Source organism: Limanda limanda, chromosome 2 (genome assembly GCF_963576545.1).
Source record: "Limanda limanda chromosome 2, fLimLim1.1, whole genome shotgun sequence".
Classification (NCBI taxonomy): domain Eukaryota; kingdom Metazoa; phylum Chordata; class Actinopteri; order Pleuronectiformes; family Pleuronectidae; genus Limanda; species Limanda limanda.
The window spans coordinates 14,600,222-14,622,361 of NC_083637.1; the positions used below are offsets into that span (position 1 = coordinate 14,600,222).

The 22,140-nt window shown below is 44.1% G+C and overlaps 1 protein-coding gene across 2 annotated transcripts in view; it reads left to right on the plus strand.

The window, feature by feature from the left end:
* Window positions 1–21,603, plus strand: part of dlc1 (DLC1 Rho GTPase activating protein) — a 76,884-nt gene extending 55,281 nt beyond the window's left edge. For both annotated transcript variants that reach the window (XM_061083762.1, XM_061083771.1), the window contains 13 exons: window positions 3,627–3,698; window positions 5,234–5,315; window positions 6,419–6,482; window positions 9,348–11,017; window positions 11,821–12,000; window positions 13,682–13,841; window positions 14,858–15,065; window positions 15,646–15,862; window positions 16,661–16,775; window positions 18,087–18,302; window positions 19,135–19,352; window positions 19,474–19,647; window positions 19,763–21,603. In XM_061083762.1, the coding sequence (XP_060939745.1) occupies window positions 3,627–3,698; window positions 5,234–5,315; window positions 6,419–6,482; window positions 9,348–11,017; window positions 11,821–12,000; window positions 13,682–13,841; window positions 14,858–15,065; window positions 15,646–15,862; window positions 16,661–16,775; window positions 18,087–18,302; window positions 19,135–19,352; window positions 19,474–19,647; window positions 19,763–19,862 (3,476 nt within the window). In that variant the 3' untranslated portion in view covers window positions 19,863–21,603. The remainder of the gene's footprint in view (window positions 1–3,626; window positions 3,699–5,233; window positions 5,316–6,418; window positions 6,483–9,347; window positions 11,018–11,820; window positions 12,001–13,681; window positions 13,842–14,857; window positions 15,066–15,645; window positions 15,863–16,660; window positions 16,776–18,086; window positions 18,303–19,134; window positions 19,353–19,473; window positions 19,648–19,762) is intronic.
* The last annotated feature ends 537 nt before the right edge of the window (window positions 21,604–22,140 follow it).

The following is a 22,140-nucleotide window of genomic DNA, read 5'->3' on the forward strand; positions in this document are numbered from 1 at the left end:
CTCTCATCTTTCCTTCCCACGAGAAGCCGTGTGTCTCAATGTGTTGACTTTTTTCATTCATACCAGCCAGAGCTTATACACAACTTTTTCACTCAAACCGTGGATTCCTCTGCACTTATGTCCATTTAAAAGTAATACATTAAGATTAAATTGTGCTGCTGAGGTTCACCCTTATACCGCCAGACGGACATGTTTCAGACATCCTGTGTGGCTCCCAAAGCAGGACCAGGAATTATGGTCTGGTCTGATTCACTTAATGATCTACCCACCTGTTTGTTTGTCTATCTGGACGTCTCCTAGCCAGAAACTTGTGATGACCGAGTAGGAAAAAGGTTTGGTTGATTTCCCGACAGAAGGTCACCATTTGCAGTTAGGTAATGGAAATGTTAGCGTATGGTTTTCCTGTCACTGGGGTTGAAATGACAAAAGGCTGACTTGAGTTAAGACTGTTTGTTTTAGACTACCTACATATATCTGAACTTATTGTAATTATTATCATATTGCCTCTACGTGAAATCTAAACACGAAGAGTAATGTGTCCAGAGTGTGTTGTTCCAGAAATTATCCTGCACATAAGGGAATATGTGGTCAAATGCAGTATATTTAGTTTGCTGAGACATTTAGTATTTTCAGTGCTGTAGTTGACCTTGAAGTCATGTTGTTATCTGTTGTACTTCAGAGAACCCGCCACATGTAGACGTTTATCAAGGTGTTCGACTTCCCTTTTCTGCTCGAGGGTAACTGTTAGAAAAAGAAAAGTCATATTTAAGTGATAAGTGTTTGCTGTAAGTCATCGGTGTGGTGTGGCTTTGAGGACCTTTGGTAAGTACACACAATCACAAGAGCCAATGTTTGTCTTGGCTGCCTCCCCCGCCGATTATCTGGCCAGGAACAAACGAAGGCAGGGCCTTACAGCAGGGTGGTCGGCAGCCACCGCTCGGCTCTCTTCCTGCAAGGGAAGCAGGAAGAGGAAGTGAGGTAGTTCCCTGGCGAGGGCTGAGGAATGAGGGTGGACAGTGGAGAGGAGAAAAAAATTAAAGGCACTCATGAATCTCAAGTTATGGAAGTAAACAAAAAGAAACTAAGGATTGGGCGGAGTGTTGTCGGAGGACATTTTTATGACCGGAATGCCTGGGATATTATTTTATTGCATTGTTGAGCCAACTGTTTTAGATTCCAGATGTATATGTGTTGTGTCTCTGTTGTTGGGATGTTTGTCCCTCTTGCCTCTGTCCACTTCCTACAGCCAAACAAAAGATAGACATTTTTTCTAATCTGATTCACCTTTGTGTTGAATTCTTTCGTCATCATTTGATTCCCTCGGCACAGTGTCCACTTTATGTCACTTTAAAGTAGCTTTGACCTGTGGGCTGTGTCACTGGATATCTTCCACCTAAATGCACTTATTGGATCGCCTTGCCCTTTTTTGCGTGATGGTGTTGGGGGTGGAAAGCTGACCATGTGTTTGTATGTCTACTTTGCATTTCAATAGCTTTACTGTCTTCTGAATGGTTTGTCTTTAAACATGAGGTTGGTTGCAAGTACACACAGACTTGCTTGTGCACACACACAAGCAAACACAAGACTCACACAGCGCCTGGATGCTTTCACGAATGTTGTTTTAATAAGCCCTCTGTTTCTACTTTCCTCTGGGTGCCCTCCAGAACTACAAGGCTCAATACACAGACTTGGTGTCGGAGACGTGTCAGTTCTTATCCATGTGTAAAAATAGAACCAACTTTTGTGTTAAAACATCCACGTTAATGTGTTATTTTACACTTGGGTTCACGCTGCTGTCGCTAGTTCTTTCAGCAGGTCCTTATCCCCCTGAAGTAGCAGAGGGGAGACCCTTGCTTGGTTGTGTCACACCTTGTTGTTAGTGGGTTTGTCTGCCGTCTAGGCTTGTTGTCAGTATGTAAATGCTCATATACTGTGTTGAGCCCACAACCTTTTCTGCGGTCGTCTTTTCTGACCTGTCTGGCAGTACTTTATCTTTTGCCCATATGAAGTCAATTTCACGTTGGTAATGTCAGATTTATTTATAACCCATTTATCTCTGTATTACTTCCACATGGATAGAAATACTATAAAGCCTTCAGCTGTCCAGTTAAGTTGAGTTCTGTTTTTCTTTCATGCTTGTGTTCTTGAGCTTCAGCTTAAATACAAAGAAGCAATTCATTGATGTAATTCAGCCTTGAAATGAGTTGGAACTGCAAAACTGGGCCTTCCAATATAAACTACTCTGCTTCACTTTACTGGTAGTTACTATTGGCCTATCACACACACTATATATATATATATATATATAATTTAACCAAATATAGCACCTTTATTCAAATGTAAGAGTCATAATGTCTGATTGCAAGGATTGTAGTATTTGAAAAGTTTACTGTCTTATCTAAACTTAGGCCTTCACAAACCTCTCGGCTGGTATTTTGCAGTCGGCCTACATGTTGTCACTACCGTCCATGGTTTACCAGTGTCCTTTCCTGCCTTTGTTCAACTGGTTTTGTTTACAAGTTTTTCTCAAGCCTGTGCAACATTTGTCCTTGGTGTCATTCTGTTGAAGAAGACATTGTAAAGTCAGCGCCCCCAGGCCTGGAGACATGCTTCTGTCTGTCTTCTGTCGTCAGACTGCTGGCTCTTGGGGTGATGGAGCAATTGAGGACGCTGGGGTGTGGGTGACCATTTGGCATATGTCATCTAAAGGGCTTTCACAGATAATTGGGCGACATCCGCATGGCTCCTCGGACACACAGCGGACCCCAACATTCAGGCGAAGTACTTAGCATAACAAGTCAAAATGTCACACCCTGTGTTTAAAGAGGGACATGGAAGACTTTGTTGTGTTGGTGAAGCGTTGTGAACATGTTCGACTTTGGCAAAAGCACTTGTGGACAAAAAGTCTGAGATGACCTTCCCATGAAACACATCCCTGCATTCAAACACTAAGAGAAGGTAATTACATTGGATTAGCTTTTCATCTTAATTGTCTTCATGAAGAATATAGGCTGTTTGATAACACTAAACCATAAAATATCCTATGTAGCTAAAAGAAAATCTATTAAATAAATGTGAGAGGAAAAGACAAATACAAAAAAATATGTTTACAATCAGTTGAACAGTAACACATTATTTCTTATGGGAACTGTTGTGTCATATGGAAAAAAGCTGACATTTTCTGCTGGAGAGCTCTGTGTGAACAACGAAAATCTGGGCCGTACATCGATAAAGAGCTTAAGTGGCACACACACGGGGTGTGTGAGGGGGTTAACACAATTGCACGAATGATGGTTTGAGCTCAAGCTTTCGAAGCATGTGAGGGGAGAGTGACCAAGTGTGAGATAGCTAAAAGGGTCAAAGGGTTTGCATTTGATAAGCTGCTGGCAGAGTTTTAGAGAACAACCTCAAATGATGGGTCTTTAAAAGGTGAGAAGAGGCCTTTGCATCAGAGTATGTCATTAATCTTACTTAGGTTTGGTTAATGTGTGTATAGTTGGGATTTTTTTTCTGTAGGCTTCAATGTGTGTGTAGTAAACATGTACTTTATTCTATGTCTGAAGGGTTGACGTGTTTCCCACAGCTTCTAAACACCTTTGTTATGCTCCACTTTGTCTCATCCGCAGAGATCGAAGCCAAAGAGGCTTGTACCTGGCTCCGGGCCGCAGGGTTCCCACAGTACGCCCAGCTTTACGAAGGTAAGACCCCCTATTAGGAACAGAGCTCATTCGCTATGGGAAAACCAGTTAGATGGAGAATCATGGCATAATCAGACAGATTTTCCAGCTTACATGCTGTGACTTCAGGTTACTACTTTGCCGCACCAACTTTCGCAATTAAAAAAAAACTTAATTGTGAATCCACACCCCTTTTGTATTCAACAGCTGATAATGTTTAGCTTACAAAAACACTGTCTCCTTTGTCAGGCACACAACGTATTTAATTCACACTTGTGCCTGTGCATGCACACACATCACATACATTCCAGAGGAGTAATTGGTGTGTTATTTCTCAACACTGTCGTTTTACTCTACTCTGAACTAAAGCCAAAGCAAACTGAATATCACATTGGTATATTCCAAACATTAACGATAATGTAACTTATTTAGTAACTCTATTGGGACCAAAGGTCTTAACTAGCTTGTTAAAACAAACATAAATCAAGTTACAATGGCAAATGGTGGAGAAAGAACGCTCTGCCCGACCTTTGAGTTTTAAATACTCACTCACCAGAAAACATCAAGCATTCTTTACACTCCATATAGATACTTAGGCATACCATGAGCATACCAGCTGCCCTTACATAACTACAGGACGATGACAGCAGGACTAAGCTACCATTGTCAACAGCTCATTGCTTGTTGCCACTTAACTGTGAAAGGTTTCCTATTCGAACAGGAAGTCCATTGTGTCTCTGCACAGGTGATGAGGCTGTTTTTCAGTAACACAAAAGTGCAAACCACGATCAATCACTGTGCAGATTTTACAGCATCTTGCGGCAGTCTCCAATCGAGAAGGAACTTGTCCCGTTGCATGACACATTTTTCCTTCCCTTGTATCCGTGGGATAATCTCAATTGTCTCTGTTGTCAACGTGATTGCCCCACTAAAGATAAGCAGACTGATAGGCCTGAATCAGTACAGTAGAGTAAAGTTGCTGGTCTCCCCTGAGCAGTGTTTCGTTATCATCAAAGTTCCCCTGAGGATTTAAATGAAGAAGAATCCTGCTTTGGGTTGGGCCGTCACATTCCTGACAATATTGTAGTATCTGTCTGTCCATCTCTCCACCAGAATACGGCTCTTAACAGGATAAGCGACACTTCAGTAATAATGCGACCCAGTCAATAGGTGATCCTGTTAATGAGGTGGACTAGAGAGAAAGAAGGAGAAGTAGAAAAGGAAGTGGGACCGCTGAGCGGTGGTGGAGCACCTATTGTTATTCTTCAATCAATCCCCTGTTCTTTCCCTCTGTGCTCCACATCCCCCCTGCCTGCCAGCTCTGAAAGCTGCAGCTGTGTTTGTTTGGTCAGCTAAGATGCTACTTCCTCTTTTAGCTTTTCATCACGGCTGTATGGAGGGGGGCAATAGGTGGGACGGAAGGTCCTGGTGGGCGTACGAGTGGGTGGGTGGGTGTTTTCTGAGGCTATAGGGGTTGTATCTTAAGTTCTATCTGAGCACCCTGGCTGCCGACACTAGTCTGACTCTCTCTCTCTCTCTCTCTCTCTTCTTTTCAGATGCCCTGTTCCCCATTGACATCTCCTCTGTCACGAAAGACCATGACTTCCTCGATCGGGATGCGATTGAGGCTCTCTGCAGGTGAGACCCACCAAACTTTTTCACAATTAACTTTCTCTTTCTCGTGCACCCTCATTCTGATTCTTCCCCCCTCCTTCCTTTCTTCACTATCTCGTTCTCCTCCAAATTAAGCCATGAGGGCCCGACTTCAAAAGGACACATACTTTTGAGAAGTTGGCGATGAGATAAAAGAATGACACGATAAGAACCCTGGAGCCATGCGCTGTATCTGTTCCTTTTCTGTGACCATACCGTCTCTCTTTATTTTGTTCTTTCTCTGTGGCTGATAGGGTTTACTTCAATCACTACGGTTTCTCACGCATCCCTGCAAGCGCAATAACTCAGTTCTACTTTGCGCCGCGAGATCTTACAGTCACGCAATGCTCAACTATAACCACAACTAGGGAGTAAATTGTCTCAAGGTTTATTTGTGTGATGTTTTAGGAAAAAGAGTTTAAGGGCAAGAAAAGTAAAGGAACACTGGAGAAGACTAGATTTGCATTGTAGTTGGTGCTTTCAGCATAATAATTAGCATGTGAGGAGGATGTTAATGGCGTCTTAATGGAGTTGGCTCCATCATCAAATTCCAAGTCTGAGTAATAAACCACAGCAGGTGTCCCTCCATACATCTGGAAGCTATCATCTCAGTGTCTCCTCTCTTGGCAGCCTCTCACCCCCTCCCCACTTCCCCAACACTCCCATCGGCTCCCATCCCTTCATCTCTCCATTGTTACATGATCTGCTCTAACAGCTCTCCAGAGGGTGGACCCCACCACCCTCGCGCCCCTTCTCCAGGTGGCTGGGGGGAAAAGCTTTTTGGCCCCCTCCCAAAGCTTTCGTTGCCACTCCGGCAGATTTAATTCTCCGTGCTCTCTCTCCTTTTCCGCGTCCCTCTCATTCTCTTCCCGCTCATGTGCGGATTATCCTTCAGCAGCTCATTAGCCAGCCTGGCTGCACTCAAACTCCCCCTCTGTCTCTCTCCTCCCCTCATTCTCATCTTGTTTCATCCTTTATTCGATTCCACATCCTCTTGTCGATGAGAGGATTGTTTTTCAAGGAAAAACAGGGAGCATGATTATTTTAAAGCCTGGTTTAAATGTAACCTCTTTTATGTGTTTGCACAGGAGGCTGAACACCCTCAACAAGTGTGCTCTGATGAGACTGGAGATATCGCCCCAACGAAAACGAGTAAGTGCACATACATACACATGACCTCTACTCCTTCCTGAGAAGCCCCTTTTTGCACCTCTCCTTAACCACAATTGCATTGCCTCACCTCAACTGTCAGTTCACACTTGGCCACAGGGCAAACCTGTGTTTTCTCTCATCTAGTTTAATGAGAAGGCACCTGTTGGGTTTATTTCTGTATCAAGTGGGCTGTGCAGAGCCTAGGGGGAAGGAGGATAGCTTTAATGTCTAAATGAAGGGCTTGCATTCACTAGGACCTCCCCCTACTCGTTGCATGCTCCCCTTCTTTCTCAAATACTCCCTCATACTTGTGGCTCACCATAAAGGGAATCCGTGAGCTGCGTTTGTAGCACTTTTGCAGAATAAACCACCTTATATCTATGATCAGGTTTGTCATGGTTTGTGAGTGTGTGCAGTTGCCTCTCCCCAAAATTACACTCTTAGATTTCTCTCATAAGGACAGCAGCTGTTTATCATCTTGAAAAACAGTTAATTCTTGGAAATTCCAGTTTTACACATGTTTCTGGTAAACTGAAACATATACTCCTGTGTCAGCGACCAATTTGGGTTTTTCAGTGGCCGACATTTAAATAGCAGACGCCCCAAATGCCATTGTATAATGCAGATATTATGTTGTATTTATTTTTACATCTGATAAAAAAATATTGCTTTTACCTAAATTGCAAAACCTAATTCAACATTTGCTTAACACTGATGTATTAGTCATCTGAATGCAAAACAAAATAGTAGAAAAAACTGTGAATAGTTTCTTTCGGTTTAATAGATCTGCACTCAATGCCAGATATTGGCCCATTAATCGATCAACTGATTAATCTGTCTATCGTTAATACACTGTCACTTTGTACAAAAAATGCTCTTTTTCTCACAAAATAACCTTAATTGTCTAATTGACCGAAGCGCTACATAGTCACATCCTTGTTCCTTGTGTGGTGGTATTCATTAGGATGACCCTCTCTGTGTCACCTTTCATTTCAGGAGTCAACAGAAGAGTAGAGCAGTCGAAGAGTTTTTTTTGCCACTATCACCCCTCCCCTTCACCCTTAGACAGCTCAGGAATGCATTGATCTCCTCGTGTCTTAACATTCCCTCTCTCTCAGATCTCAATTTCCCTGTCTGTCATTCTTTCGGTTCTATCTGTCTTATTGTGTTTATAAATAGTTTTCATTCTGCAGACTCCTTGTGACGTTCAAACCGTTGCAGTGAATGTTAAATGGTGGTTTGATGGTTTGAGGATAAGATAAGTTGATAAATGTAGGTCATCTCAATGAGCAACAAAAAGCAAAGTATCATTATTACATTACATTACATTTCATTTAGCTGACGCTTTTATCCAAAGCGACTTACAATAAGTGCATTCAACCCAGAGGGTACAAACCCAGAACAACAAGAAAAGATAGTTATCTCACATTCCAACTGGCATAACTGGAGAAAAGAGCCCCACTGGTGTCCAAAATGTCAGCTAAATACAATTGGCCTCATTAAATCGTTGCCTTCAACAAAAGCCCTGTGTGTAGCAGGGTTAGATCACACTGTTTGCTTCTTTGTAAAAATTACATAATTTTCCACCACAAAACATATCAGTGGAAATGGAACTTTGGCACACAAAGATAGGAACACGGATTTTGTGGATGATCATATTTTCAATTGGAACTCTTCGCTCAAAGTGCTAATTTCCTGTCCTATGATGCTTGCTCAACAACCTCTCTGAATTCAGTTTGTATTTTGAAAGATAGAAGAAAGTTTTGTGAGTAGTAGGTAGAGATTTAGAAAGGTGGAGAGAGGGGGTGGTTAAAATGTGGCCTGTGGTCGGGTTTTATGAGCTCCAGTTCTCCAGTGTGATCAGTAACTGTGAAGAAGCCTCTTCAGGAGGCTAACAGCCCAGTGTGTGTGTTCCTATATCTTTGTGAGGACCGTTTTAAGACCCTACACAGTGAGGACATTTTTGGAATGTGAGGAGGTTTTGACCGGTCCTCACATTTGGGCTGTTTGAGGGTTAAGACTTGGTTTTAGTATAAGGGTTAGAATTAGGTTTAGGAAAGGGTTAAGTATTTAGTTTGGATGGTTGAGGTTAGGGGCTAGTGAATTAATTATGGCAACGAGTGCCCTCACTAAGATAGAAGTACAAACATGTGTGTCTGTGTGTGTCTGTCTGTGTGAGACAGAGGTTGGATATCACTATCATGGATTAGACTGTAGCTCTCTGTCAGTGACAATGCATCACACTCAATGTGTGGATATATACATACAGAGATGGGGTTTAAAGACTGTGGCAGGGTGGTGGTGGGGGAGTGACCCCAGTCTGGCCGGCTGCATTGAGAGCTATGGGGGTCATAATGGAATTTCCTGAACACCCTCCAGGGCCTGAGACAGATTAACCAAACGGGGGGAGGTGTGTACATTTTGGGAAGGTGCATGTGTGCTTTGTGTGACGCGGTAGTGGCTACTTTTCTCTTTTGTTTTTTGTATGTGTTGTCTCTGTTGTCAGGAAGTGACTGAGACGTGTCTACGAACTGGCCACGATCAAGTCGTATGCTTAACCCCAGTTTAAAATCATGTCATGCAAAACAAAAGTCCTTATTCAAGTTATCTTGTGCAACGGTTCCTTAGATGTGACGGCATTTGACAACCATTTCCGTATCAACATATTTCAGTGATTTTACAATTAAAACTATTCCATAACTCCAGAAAGTTTCCTGGATCAAGGTGAGGAATGTGGAAAAATAAATGGAAAACATAGCAGTGCATAATATTCTCCTTTCCCTCCCATCCCCTCTCTTTTTTCCTCTTCTTCTTGCTATTTCTTTTTCTCCGTCCTCTTTCTCCCCTCCTTTTTCCCTTTTCCAGAGTGAGGACTCTGATGAGGACGAACCGTGTGCCATCAGTGGTCGCTGGACCTTCCAGAGGGACAGCAAGCGCTGGTCCCGCATGGAGGAGCTGGAGGTTTTCTCATCACTGTCCACAGATGCCACACAGGCACCATCATTCCCTATGGCCCAGGAATCCCAGAAGGGCAAGCTGGCCCTACGTGAAGGCAACAGTTCGGAGAGTGTGCTGACCGACCTCAGTGAGCAGCCTGAAGTGGGCTCCATCCACAGTAGCGGGAGTGGAGGAAGAGGAGAAGAGAAAGGCCAGGGCCCCACCTTGGTGAATGAGGCTGTACCTGCTGGTGCCACTCGTGCCAGCTCTGTTGCCAGCATGTGCTCTTCCTCAGGCACAGGCGGGTCAGGATGCGTCAATGAAGACTCTTTGTCTGATGGGTTGCCCCCATCGCCCCTGGAGACACTGGGAAATTTCACGTTTGATATGAAAACGGGGATGGCAGGACTCGGAGGGAGTCTGGACAGAGGAGGAGGAAGTGACAAAAGCACACGCTCACGAGCTAAGAGCTTCCTAAAGAGGATGGAGAGTCTACGCCTGCGCAGCGGCAGCTCGTCCAAGAGGAAGAAGAAGACGAGCACCGGTGGAGGGAAGATTGAGATCAGTGGCCCTGTCATCAAAGAGGGTCTAGATGATGACAAGTTGAGGAGGCTCAACTGTGTGGACATCTCCAGTATCAACCTCAACCAGAACCTCAATCACCACCGCAGTCCCACTCAGACGATGACACTTAACCGGAATCGCTCTGTCTCCTACTCCACTCAGACCAGCAACGGCAGCACTGGGAGTACAGGGAGCAGCCAATCAGAAGCCAGCAGTGGCAGTGCAGTGAGCACGCCGAGCCCTGTGACTCGCGCTCGCAGCCACAGCACAGCAGCAGGCTCCAGTAAGAGAGGAGGGATGTATTTGGAGGGGTTCGATCCTTTCAGCAATCACCAACCAGCTTCAGATCACCAGCCGACACCCCCATCCAAATCTACCACACCCATCCAATGCCAAGCTAGCAATGGGATCACAGTTGATGAGCAGAACCGCAGGAACAACTGCAGTGTTCGCGGAAATATCAGACAAGTGGAGGAAGAGGAGGAGGAGGAGGAAGAGAGCATGATCTTCTTCTACTTACCAGAAGGTCACAAGCCTGGGACATTCCCCAAAGCCCTGCAAGACGGGAGTTCACGCAATAACAATGGGAATGATAATGGGAACTCTGTGGTCCTCAGGGGACGACAAAGTAGGCGCCATCATCGTGGCTCTTTGGGCTCTGTCGACAGCCGGCTCAGTTTTTACGACAACGTTCCCAACACTGAGAGAGAGGAGGGAGAGGAGGAAGAAGGGGATGAACAGAAACTGGTGGAGGCGCTACAACATGCCAGCGGCCTGCAGCGCTTTAACGCCTGGTCAGAGGCTGTGGCCGGGGAAGAGGAGGAAGAGGAGGAAGATGAAGAGGAGGAAGGAGACTCAGACTCAGCACTAGACTCTGCCTCCCCATGCCCGTCTTCTCCTTTGCAAAACCGACTGGAAGAGACGGAGAATGGAAGCGACCAAGACAGCACAGGAAACCCGCTGGGCGATGGAGAGGAAGGGTTGAGAGAAAGAAGAGATTCTGGTGTTGGAGCATCTCTAACTCGAAGCAGCAGGTCAGTGAAGAAAATTAAAACTCTCTAGTAATCAAGGCAGTTTGCTCAAAATAATATTTTATCACATAAATCTAATAGAATCCACCAATGCCTGTTCTGGTTTATTGTATTACTCTCTGCAACTTTTGCCTGGGGCATTACACAATTTTAATCATGGTGCTCATAGCATTGCAAAATAATAATCCATTTGTGTCATAGGAACTATTTATTTTGTAGAAAGTAGATCCAATAAAAACTTTTGTATCTAGCTCTGTTATTTAGATTAACTGATTCTTTACGAGAGTCACCCAGACAGCTGCTCTCCGTCTGTCTGTTAAAGTTCCTGCCACTGTTCCTGTTACTTCACCTTAGTGCAATAAAAGCTCAACAAAACAATAGAAATACCAACAAGAGGCGTTTTCCATAGAAAGTGACAGCCAAAGATAAACAGGGGGACACGCTGAGATGGCTTTCCTTACGTAATGTTGCTGAAATACTTTGGAATGCCGCTTCGTCTCCACGGGAACTGTTTCTGTTCCTTCAGGAATCCACAGACCGAATTACATTCACGGGGGGTGTGTGGGTTTTTGGTCTTTTAGACAATCTCTTGATTGATGTGTACATAAATCCCTCTAATCCCTAAACTGATCTCTTGGCACATACAACTACAAATACTTTGTCTGGCCATGTGTTATTCTCTGAATTTATGTGTACACTTAAGCTGATGATGCAGATCCCAGGAGTTACACTGCTCTTCTTCGATCAACATTCCTCTTCTTTAAGTCTCAATTTGTGCGATCTCCTTCTCTTTCTTCGATCTCCAGGCCTCAGAAACTCCGCTGGCCGAGCTTCCAGAACTCCCATCGGCCCAGTCTGGCCTCCGCCCAGCTCCAGATTACCTGCCAGTCTGTGTTACAGATGAACCTGCTCCAGAAGCTCTCCCTACTGCAGCTCACCGCTCTGCTGGAGAAACACACCCCGACAAACAAACACGGCTTCAGCTGGTGAGTGGACCGGAGGAAAATGGAAGGCTAATATAAGGGAAATAAACACTACATATTCTGAGATTCCTTTGCACATACTCTGATTTCCAAGATTGTTTTTTAATACATTTGAACTTCGGCAATTGTTCCTCATAAGTAATGCCCTTGATGCCCTTGACGCCCTTGAATTGATCCATTCAGTAAGCCAATTACTACCCCTCCATACCACCAATCCCTTCCATCTGCAGGTTGTTGTATAGTGTGGTGAAGGCTGTCCACAGAGGTTGGGTTTCACATTCTTTTCCCAGCCCAGTAATTGCTGGGAAGGGGCGTACATTGTCTTTTTCTCAACGGGGCAATAATGGCAGTTCACACGCATTGCGTTACAAGAGCTGGAGGCTGCAAAGATCTGCTCTCGGCAATTATCACTTCACCAATATCGTCTCTCTACCACTTATTTAGTATTAGTCTCGCCTCATATTTTATATGATGCTCGGCATTATGTAATGAACAACAATATCCTTCTTTTCTGTATCTTTTAGAGATTTTGTATTTGCTCCAGACATTTCTACTTTCGCTTTTTATCTGGATTCCTGCATTTATAACTCAAATACTGGCTAAAATTCCCTTATATAGGTCATTTATTGAAGAACCACAGAACAAAAAGCAGAGCAAATATCCTTGCAACCGTATAACAGGACATTCTTCATTTAAAATGTCAGTGTTAAACAGTTTGTGAAAAACAGTGACCCAGAATCTGAATTTGTACACCGTTTTAAAATGTCAGACGGGACAAAGTCAAAGTCAAAAATCAGATCATTGCTAGCTGAGGTCGTCTCAAGACAGGAATAGAATTTATCCTAACTTATAACAGGCGGTGGTTGATTGAAATACAGAGGCCGCTTGTTGGCCACTGGAGGCCCACACATAATCAGAATTCCGGGATCATAATATGTTCCATTTTTCCCAAACTGTGGTTCTGAGGAGCTGTGTGAGTCTTGTGAACGGCTCGCACAAAGACGAGCTTGTCCGGTGTCGCACATAGCGTCTCTCTGCTAAACACACTCGCACCCATGCACATAGAACCACAGCCATAAATCTGTGGGTGCATTCTTGTGAAACAGTCCGAGTTGCATGTTTCAACTCTGGGTTTGTGGTAATAGACTTGCTGTTTACTCGCACCCGACGTGCGCATCCCCACACACACACACACACAGGGTGACAAATAGTGAGGCAGATACTTGGTGCGGATGTGTAAAGCGGTGGGATCCGCCCCTTTCGAAGCCAAACATGCATCCCACCCCTCCTCTCCTTTCCTCTCACCCTGTTTATCCAACCCCTCTCATAAACCCGGAGACAGTCTTCTGCAGCCGCCTGGTTTCATAAAACACACACTTACACAAACACACACAGTCTAACTAGTTGTAATTTAATTTGTGCCACAGACGTTTTGACATCTGAACTAACAACTACTGTATTTGAAACATGTCTGAGGTTGTGAGTCCAAAGTTTAAATGAGTGTTTACAGACTCAAATCAAATTCTCCCTTGTACCATTCAAAGCTTCCATCACTTCTTCGTCTTATTGATCCACATCAGTAATCAGTATTCAATCAAATCAATTGACACATCAAGACTCATGTCAATATCCTGTATTGCATATACTAATGAGATACTTGTGTATGTGTGTGTGTTTGTTGTAGGGCTGTGCCAAAGTTTATGAAGCGGATCAAGGTGCGCGACTACAAAGACAGGAATGTGTTTGGTGTACCACTGCAAGTCATCGTCCAGCGGACAGGCCAGCCCCTCCCTCAGGGGATCCAGCAGGCCATGCGCTATTTGCGCAGCCAGTGTCTGGATCAGGTAAGACTCAAATCAGATGCACCCATTTGGACACATGTTCACATAAACCTCTGCTTATACTCTAATTGCATGTGTACATAATGAAAAAAAAAATGGCTGCCAGGCTGTAATTTAGCTGAAAGCACTGTTTTCAATTTCCAAAGTTCAACAGAAAGATGTTTTTCTTCAAGGTGCCGCTGTTGCATAACATCTGTATTTAAGGATATCTGCAATCAGCCAAATATTGATCCACGATTGAATTTTTTTTATTACATGTGATGGTGCAGCTGGTTAGAAAAAGCCTGATACCTACTTAGTCAGTGTGTGTATACGGTTTCTCTCTTTCCCCCCTTTTCTCTCCTCGCTGTCACACATAAGCTGAAGTATGGAGGCCTGTGGAGAGTCAACGTGTGCAGCTGTTAGGTCACCTGTGTCTGTCTGTTTAATCCACAGACTGTGCGGAAGATTTATCTCACGGCGTGTGTGTATATACGCAAGGGAGCGAAAGGGGGAACCGGCAGAAAATATCTATTAATGGAGGGCAAAACAGTAGAGAGAGTGATGGTGTTCGTTTCGGGGCAGGACAAGGCGCCTCTGTTTGGAAGTGGTGAAAGCTCATGGAAAATATTCAGGCGGAACAAGCCAGTGACCTTTTTCTCTTTTCCTCCCCAACAGTGCCCTTTCATAGAGCCTTAAAAGGCCACTGATGAGGTCCCACACAACGCTCAGCACAATATTGTTCACTGGGTGTCATGGGAGCTTCTCATAAAAACTGTCAACACGATCTGCTGTGATGTAACCATATTGACTATAAGCACAGGATTTGGGGATAAGACCAGACTATTATTTTTCGGCGATAACAACCTGCAGCTTTAGAAGACAGGCACATGAATCTAATTTGATATCCCTTAGTGATGAGATCAGAGATTCTTGATACAACAGAGACTGATAAGGAAATTAAAATTCATAGCCCACTTATCGAGCATCTTTTTATGTATTTGTGAAGTAACTCTTTGTCCTTGTCTCTCTTTGTCCAGGTGGGTCTTTTCAGGAAATCGGGGGTCAAATCTCGAATCCAAGCTCTGCGCCAAATGAACGAGGCGAGTGGAGCGGACGGGGGAGGAGTCAGCTACGAGGGCCAGTCGGCTTACGATGTGGCAGACATGCTGAAACAGTACTTCAGAGATTTGCCAGAACCCCTGCTCACGAGCAAGCTATCAGAGACCTTCCTCCAGATCTATCAGTGTAAGAATCCAGACATAGAAAAGCACACACAGCCACATCTCTAAGAGGCCTGGGCTCAGGGATGAATCTGGGTGTATTGTTTTCGAGCTGCAGATGCTTGTCTGTCATGGAGCAAGAATTTGTGAAACAGTAGAAAGAAAACAAACAAGATGAGTGCAGGAAATACCTGTGGTATGATGGGATGTATAAGCCCTACTATTGGCTCATTGCTCTGTGTCACTGCCTGCATAGGCACACTCACAGGTTCTGGTATATGATGATTGTAATATAGCTGCAGCCGTAACTGTTTATATAAGGTAAAACAAAAACCAGGCCTGTGCATGAAGTATGAAGCATGCATTACACACACACACACACACACACACACACACACACACACACACACGTAGGCTTATATAACGCTCTTAGTTTGACACAGATCGTATAATAACTCATTCCTGGCAGGTGAGGGGAGACCATACTCAAACTCATTCCTGATTTAACCAGCGGACCTTAAAACTGATGATGTGATGTAGCATGACAGCTGTAATTACTCTTTTTCTGCATTAAATATTCTAACATCCTCTCTTCTCCTCTGCAGACATGCCCAAAGAGCTCCGTCTGCAGGCAGCTCGTGCCGCCGTGCTGTTGCTGCCTGACGAGAACCGCGAGGCGCTCCGGACTCTGCTCTGTCTGCTGAGCGACGTGACAGCCAGCGTGTCCGAGAACCAGATGACTCCCACCAACCTGGCTGTTTGTCTGGCGCCGTCCCTCTTCCACCTCAACACCCTGCGCCGCAAGGAGAGCTCCTCGCCAAGGTGAGTGTCGGACTGTGCGCCGCTGTTACCAGCTCAATTTTATATTATTACCTCCGCCAATGAGGTTGTGTTTCCATCCCTGTCCATTTGTTTCAAAGCAAGATCACACAAAAAAAACGATTTCCACAAAACGTAGTGTAGGGAGAGGGTCAGGGAAGATTTTTTGGTGGCAGATCCAGGATTTATTTTCACCTTCTTTAATGTTGGGAGATGAGGGTGTGTTCTGACACTTCCACTTATTGCGCAGGGAAATAATTCGTGGATCTTGATAAAAAAATTCAGGAGCTGAAAGAAATCTGAACTGAAATCAGAAATCTATGAGTGTGTGAGATTTTGTGCAGCTTTTATTTAATTGAATTTATGGAGACTGTTGGGCCTTGGTGGGAGGGCCATTGGAGTTACTTTGTTTTCAATACCTTCCCTTACACAGTTACCGTGTTAGCAGCTTACATAACATGTGATATACTGTACATTCTGAAAACAGGAAAGAGCCGCTCCAAAGAAACAAAAGAGCAGGATTCTATAAATAAAGGACAGAGAAGAAAAGGAAGAGAACAAAGTGCATGAAGAGAGGAAGGGGGAGAGACAGAATACAAATAGAGAGGTTACATCAACATCTTAAGCTAATTAAGAAATGTGTATTGTTCCACATTTGGCGCAGCAGGAGCAGGGTTCATCAGGTTCAAACCACAAAACACCTTTACTTTCCATCCTCAACCCCAATCAGCTTTTTCTTCCACCCACTGTCTCTATGATGGATCCGCCTGCTAATCTTCTTTCTCTCCTCTCTGGGCAAAGGGTGATGAACCGGAAGCAAATGCTGGGAAAGCCGGACCAGAGAGACCTAAACGAGAACCTGGCCGCCACGCACGGTCTGGCACACATGATCCAGGAGTGCAGGAAACTCTTCCGGGTAAGTGGATAAAAAGCAAAGTAATGGAATGTGTATTCTGACGCAGCAAAGTCCTCACATCGAAGGTTAAAGTGAGCTTGAACTGTAAAAGCAAATGAGATCAGTGGGTTTATTGATACAGATTTCAGTACATGAATTTGTTATTGCTGAGAGATTAATCGTCACCTCCGTAGACAGAACAGAACTTAACTTCACGTTGTGTAGAAACAGAAATACAGCACAGTCCCACCGAAGTCACAAACCCATGAATCCACCTCTTCCAGTGGTTAACTGTGTCCTCAAGGAGAGCACTTGATGGGATAAACAGGAAATAATCAGCTAACTACACTATAACTAATTCAATCAATGGCATTCAACCTGAGGTGCTCTCTGCTCAGTTCCGTTTTCTCTGACATGCAATAGTAATTTCTGAAAGGCTGCATACTGTGTGATTACTGTTCAAAACGTTATTAGATCCTGTGCGAGCTTCCTGGCTTCCTGTTGTTATTATTGTCAAGTCAGACGAAAAGGAAACTCACTTATTCCCTCTGATTAGATTATGATTTGCTTGTTGAGCTTAATAAATGGAAGCTGACCGATGAAATGTAATCAACTTCAATGTGAACCATCTATTTCTTATGTAATTATAGAATCATTTTCTCAGACAGTAAATATTGTCAGGATTCAATTGAACCCCAAGGTTTCCAGCTACAAATAAGACGAAGGGATTGAAAATTAGTTTGTCAAACGAGGAGATGAAAATAGGTTGTTCGTTTCATTTTCAAATAGTTTTCCTCCGCTTTTTCATTATTAGAAAAGAAAATGTATTCATCGCCCACAGACATGTTTTATAATAGGAAGCCTTTGCTTTAGGCCTCAATCTGTGTAATTTATATATTAATCTGATGCAGTTTTCCTCAAAAGAACGTGTAACTTGTTGACCACCTGAGACTACGTCAACCTATCACATTAGATTTAAAATGTGATAATCCTAGCCCCTATTGGCTGTAAATAAAAGTGGGAGTGTCCGGGGCGCAGAGAGCTGCTTCAGGTCCGGTTGTTGCCAAAACTTTCAGGACCCCCATTCACATCCATTTGGCTGGCGCCCCACACCCGGATATATTATGTGGAAAGAAATTAACATTGTAAAATTTGAAAACAACTTATATTGAAAGCTCACCGCTGCTTACGGCCTCATAAATGAGACAATAGAACTAAATCAAACTGTCCATCTTGTACTTAATCTGCTAATGGCCTCCCTCCACATAATGACAAAGTAATGATGACAAATGTTTCTGATCGTCATCTTCCTCCCTCTCCTACTTCCCACAGATCCCAGAGGAGATGAATCGCTGCAGGAACTCCTACGTGGAGCAGGCGCTGCTGCCTCGCCGCCTGGAGGACCTTGCCAGCGGAGAGGCCGGGCAGGCCAGCTGCCGGGGTTACCTGCGAGACGGCCTAGACGCGCTCCTCAAAGAGGCCAAGGACAAGTTCAGAGGTTACGACAGCTGCTCCACGCCTGAACACGCCGAGCTGGCCTACAGAAAGGTACGCACAGCTTTTAGTCTTCAGTGGAAAATCCGATCATCAATCTGTCGTTAGTGTGTAAACAAGCTGTCGTGAAGCACACACTCTCTTTCCGGCTGTTTCCTGTCCTCTCCTTCGCTCTCCTTCGTGTTTGCCTCTCCCTCTCTCTCTCTCTCTCCTGTTTCTCTAAATATCCAGTGGAAAACCAGCAGTTAGGGTTTCCTGTTCAGAAACACATCCGTGTGAAACTGGCCTGGCCCCTTGGCCTCTCATTCCCATCCCTGTACTGGACTCCATCCCAGAATGACATCAGCCTGACATAGACTTACACAGAAACACACACACACATCCATACGCAACCTCACTATTATCCCAGGCCTACATTTCCTGTGTCTGGTCTGGAAGGTTATCTGCCCTCCAGTTTGAGAGTCACAAGGCAAAGAGAGTGACTGTGTACTTTATCATCTGACAGAAGAATGAAGCAGCTGACTTGGCCAAAGGGCAAAGAGAGGTTAAGAAACACAGTCTGACTGTTCTGCATTAAAATTATAGCATGATTCTGATATCTAATTTCTGTGAATATGACTGATGAGATTAGATGCCCAACAGGAATTTTCCCAACGCTTGCACAAGACAGTTTAGCACATGAACTGAAACTGAAAATTGCAATAGGTTAAAAGCATTGTATTCAAATAAGTACGTTGTTATAATTTAAAATCATTACATTCGTCCTATTGAGTCAAATTACTTTTTGTTGAATGTTAGGTTTTCACTCTCTTACATTCTGTTTCGTTCTCCCTGTAAATTAATCACAGTCTATGTAAATTAACCGAGCCTCAATCTCTTCTTCCAGGTGCATGATGGGTTTCCATTGCGGCTGTGGAAGGTGACCGTGGAGGTGCCGGCAAGTCCGGAGGAGGTGCTCACGCGGCTGCTGCGGGAACAGGGCCACTGGGACGAGGACCTGGTCGAGAGTCGAGTGGTGGAGACCCTGGACGAGAAGACAGAGGTTTTCCAGTACGTCAAGAACACCATGGCTCCACATCCCACCAGAGACCACGTGGTGCTCAGGTATGTTCCTCCTCCTCCTCCTCCTCCTCCTCTCCGCCTGTCCCCAATACTCACCTTGCCGTATCTCTGCTCTGATTCATGTCTTGTTTTTAAATGAACTGTTCTCTCCTCTTTCTACCAGAACGTGGGTAACAGACCTACCAAAGGGAGCGTGTGCACTTGTGTGTACATCTGTGGACCATGAGGGGGCGCCTGTTGTTGGCGTTCGGGCCAATGTCCTCACCTCACGGTACTTCGTCGAGCCCATCGGAACCAACAAATCCAGACTCACGCATATTTCCAGAATCGACTGCAGGTTAGTGGAAGATTGACAGTAGTAGAAAGTAAATTTGGGTATTTATTAAGCCCTATTTTTATGGTTATGTAGATGACACATTGATCTAACTTTCCCCTTTTTCTTTTCTCTTCAGGGGTCGTTTTCCAGAGTGGTACAATAAACTGTATGGACACTTGTGTGCTGCTGAATTGGCGCGGATACGTGACTCTTTGACGGCGCCCATGGACAAATGAGAGAGCAGTTCGGGCAACTACTGCCTCAACAGCCTTTTTTTAACCTTGGCCTGTTGGACCATAATTTGGATCCTACTGGGACTCGGCGTGACTCATTCCAGCCGTTCTAGCAGAGAGGGAGATGGGGTCCGAACCTCTTTATACTCACATGTAAAGGACAAACCCTGGATCTTTGAGTGAAGGATGTTTTTTTTTGTTTTTTTTTTGCTCTGATCATGTCACAGCAGACGATGCTAAAGTTTTGGACTGTTTGATTGGCGCTGTCAGCCGAGAGCTCAGCTGCCAAGAGGACTCATGTCACACAAACATTTAGCCGGGCCAAAGGACTTGATCCCGCTGATGAAAGGATGCGAGGTTCAAAAGTTTATCCAAAGGGTGCTATTGCTTCTGAGAAGCAAGGGGGGATTCAGTGCGAGTGTGTGTGTGCGTGCAAGTTAACGTGATTTACAAAAATACATATTCCTTGCGCTGGTTTCCAGTCGCAGCATAATGTGTACATACAGTATTGTGTCCACAGTCGGTGTTTGTCTTGTGTTACCTCTTTCACGTTCCCTGTCACAGTAAAGCACAGGGGGAATAGCAGACAATATTATAGTCAGTTGACTGATGAATCCATGGGTGAAGAAAGATGCGAATGTGCTGGTAATATGCAGAGTGAGTGGAGACAATAGGCAGGATATGGTGAGGTAACAGGTGGCCGATAGCACAGAGAGGTTTTATGTCGCAGCAGGGACAGATGAGGGCGGTGGCTGGCTCACCAAAAGGAAAGACGCGATCAAAGAATAAAGGCTCATTTATTAATATGGAAACAGTTGTTCCCTCAATAAGGAATTGAACTCAGTCAGGCTGAGGGTGTTGTTAATTTGATGCGAAAGCTGCATGGCGCAAAAAGAAGAGCACAAACCTCTGCCAGGGCCAAACAGTCCACTTAAATTCAACAAGCACAAAATTACACACACGTAGAGATCAGTCCCTTCATTTTATCAATATCCATAAATGATGGTTTATCAGTAAATATGACTTGCAACGTTCCTGGATCCAGCTCCTGATCTGGATCCAAAACAAAATGCAGTTTCTTGGAAATACACACAGTCGTTTTTGCATAACTGTTCTCACAAATTTACAAACCAACCCACATTGCATTTTTGCAGGATCACTCACACAACTAAAAGTTAGGATCAACAGACTTAATGGACCAAATTTAAGTGTTAGATGTTTCTTTTTTTAAAAGCACAGCACATTTCACAGTTTTCGATGTTGTCGTCTGAACACCACTTGTCAAATAGTCATTTCACGAGTACTTTTGATGTACACGAGGACAGAGAACTGCAACAGGAACCTCTGGTTAGCCCAATGCGAGAAGACGAGAAGCAAACAGGGGGAAAAATGGTCCTTTTATAAAGGTGGAGATTTTACAGGTTTTACTGTAAAGAAGAGAGCAGATTGAATGTTTGTGTGATTTCAAAGGAAGGAAAAATATCTGTGTTAATGCTTCTTTCTCTGTACTGTCAGTGTTTTTTTTTTTAAAAGGAAGTAAGAGATGTGGGGTCCTCACAACAAAGTTGACCTTCACTCCTAACATTCACGCTTCAATCTGAGGGCTCGCTTTTCCTCTCGTGGAGTCGTCTGATTAATTCACTAAGCCATTGTTCTGTTGTAAATGTTTCCTAACTGTGTCCCTGCCAAATAATAACGCATGACAATGACAGTTAATTTAAAACAAATATATTTATACCTCAGATATATGTTTGTTTTGTATCATTTTATTTTATTTTATTGTAAATGTTAAGCTGTCGTGTTACAGAAATGAACAAATGTTTTATCTTTTTTATTAATATTATTTCTGTACAGGTTAATCAAAGTGCACTATTAAATATATTAAAATAATAACTGTGTCTTGAGAGTTATGTAACCGTGGGACCACACAACAAAAAAAAAGAAAAGTCGTTCTGGTTCTGCTCTTTAAATCCCTCTGTAATCTCACTGGTCGTTTGTTTACACTGCAGTTTATTCCGAGCGCTTACACCTTGTCACATCCAGAGCTCAGACTGACTCTGGATTCCCCCCCCTAACGTCCCCCCCGCCTCGCCACCTACTTCCACCTCACTCCTGCCGTCATTCCACCCCGATAAAGCCGTGATCGGGGCAGAAAGGCATGAGCTGCACGCAGGCGGATATCAACTGGCCTGGTGGAGGGTGATCTCACTTCTTGTCTAATTTCTTACATAACAGTTTCATATAGCAGGAGAAATTGCAGTGAGTTGTGCCACAGCTGGTG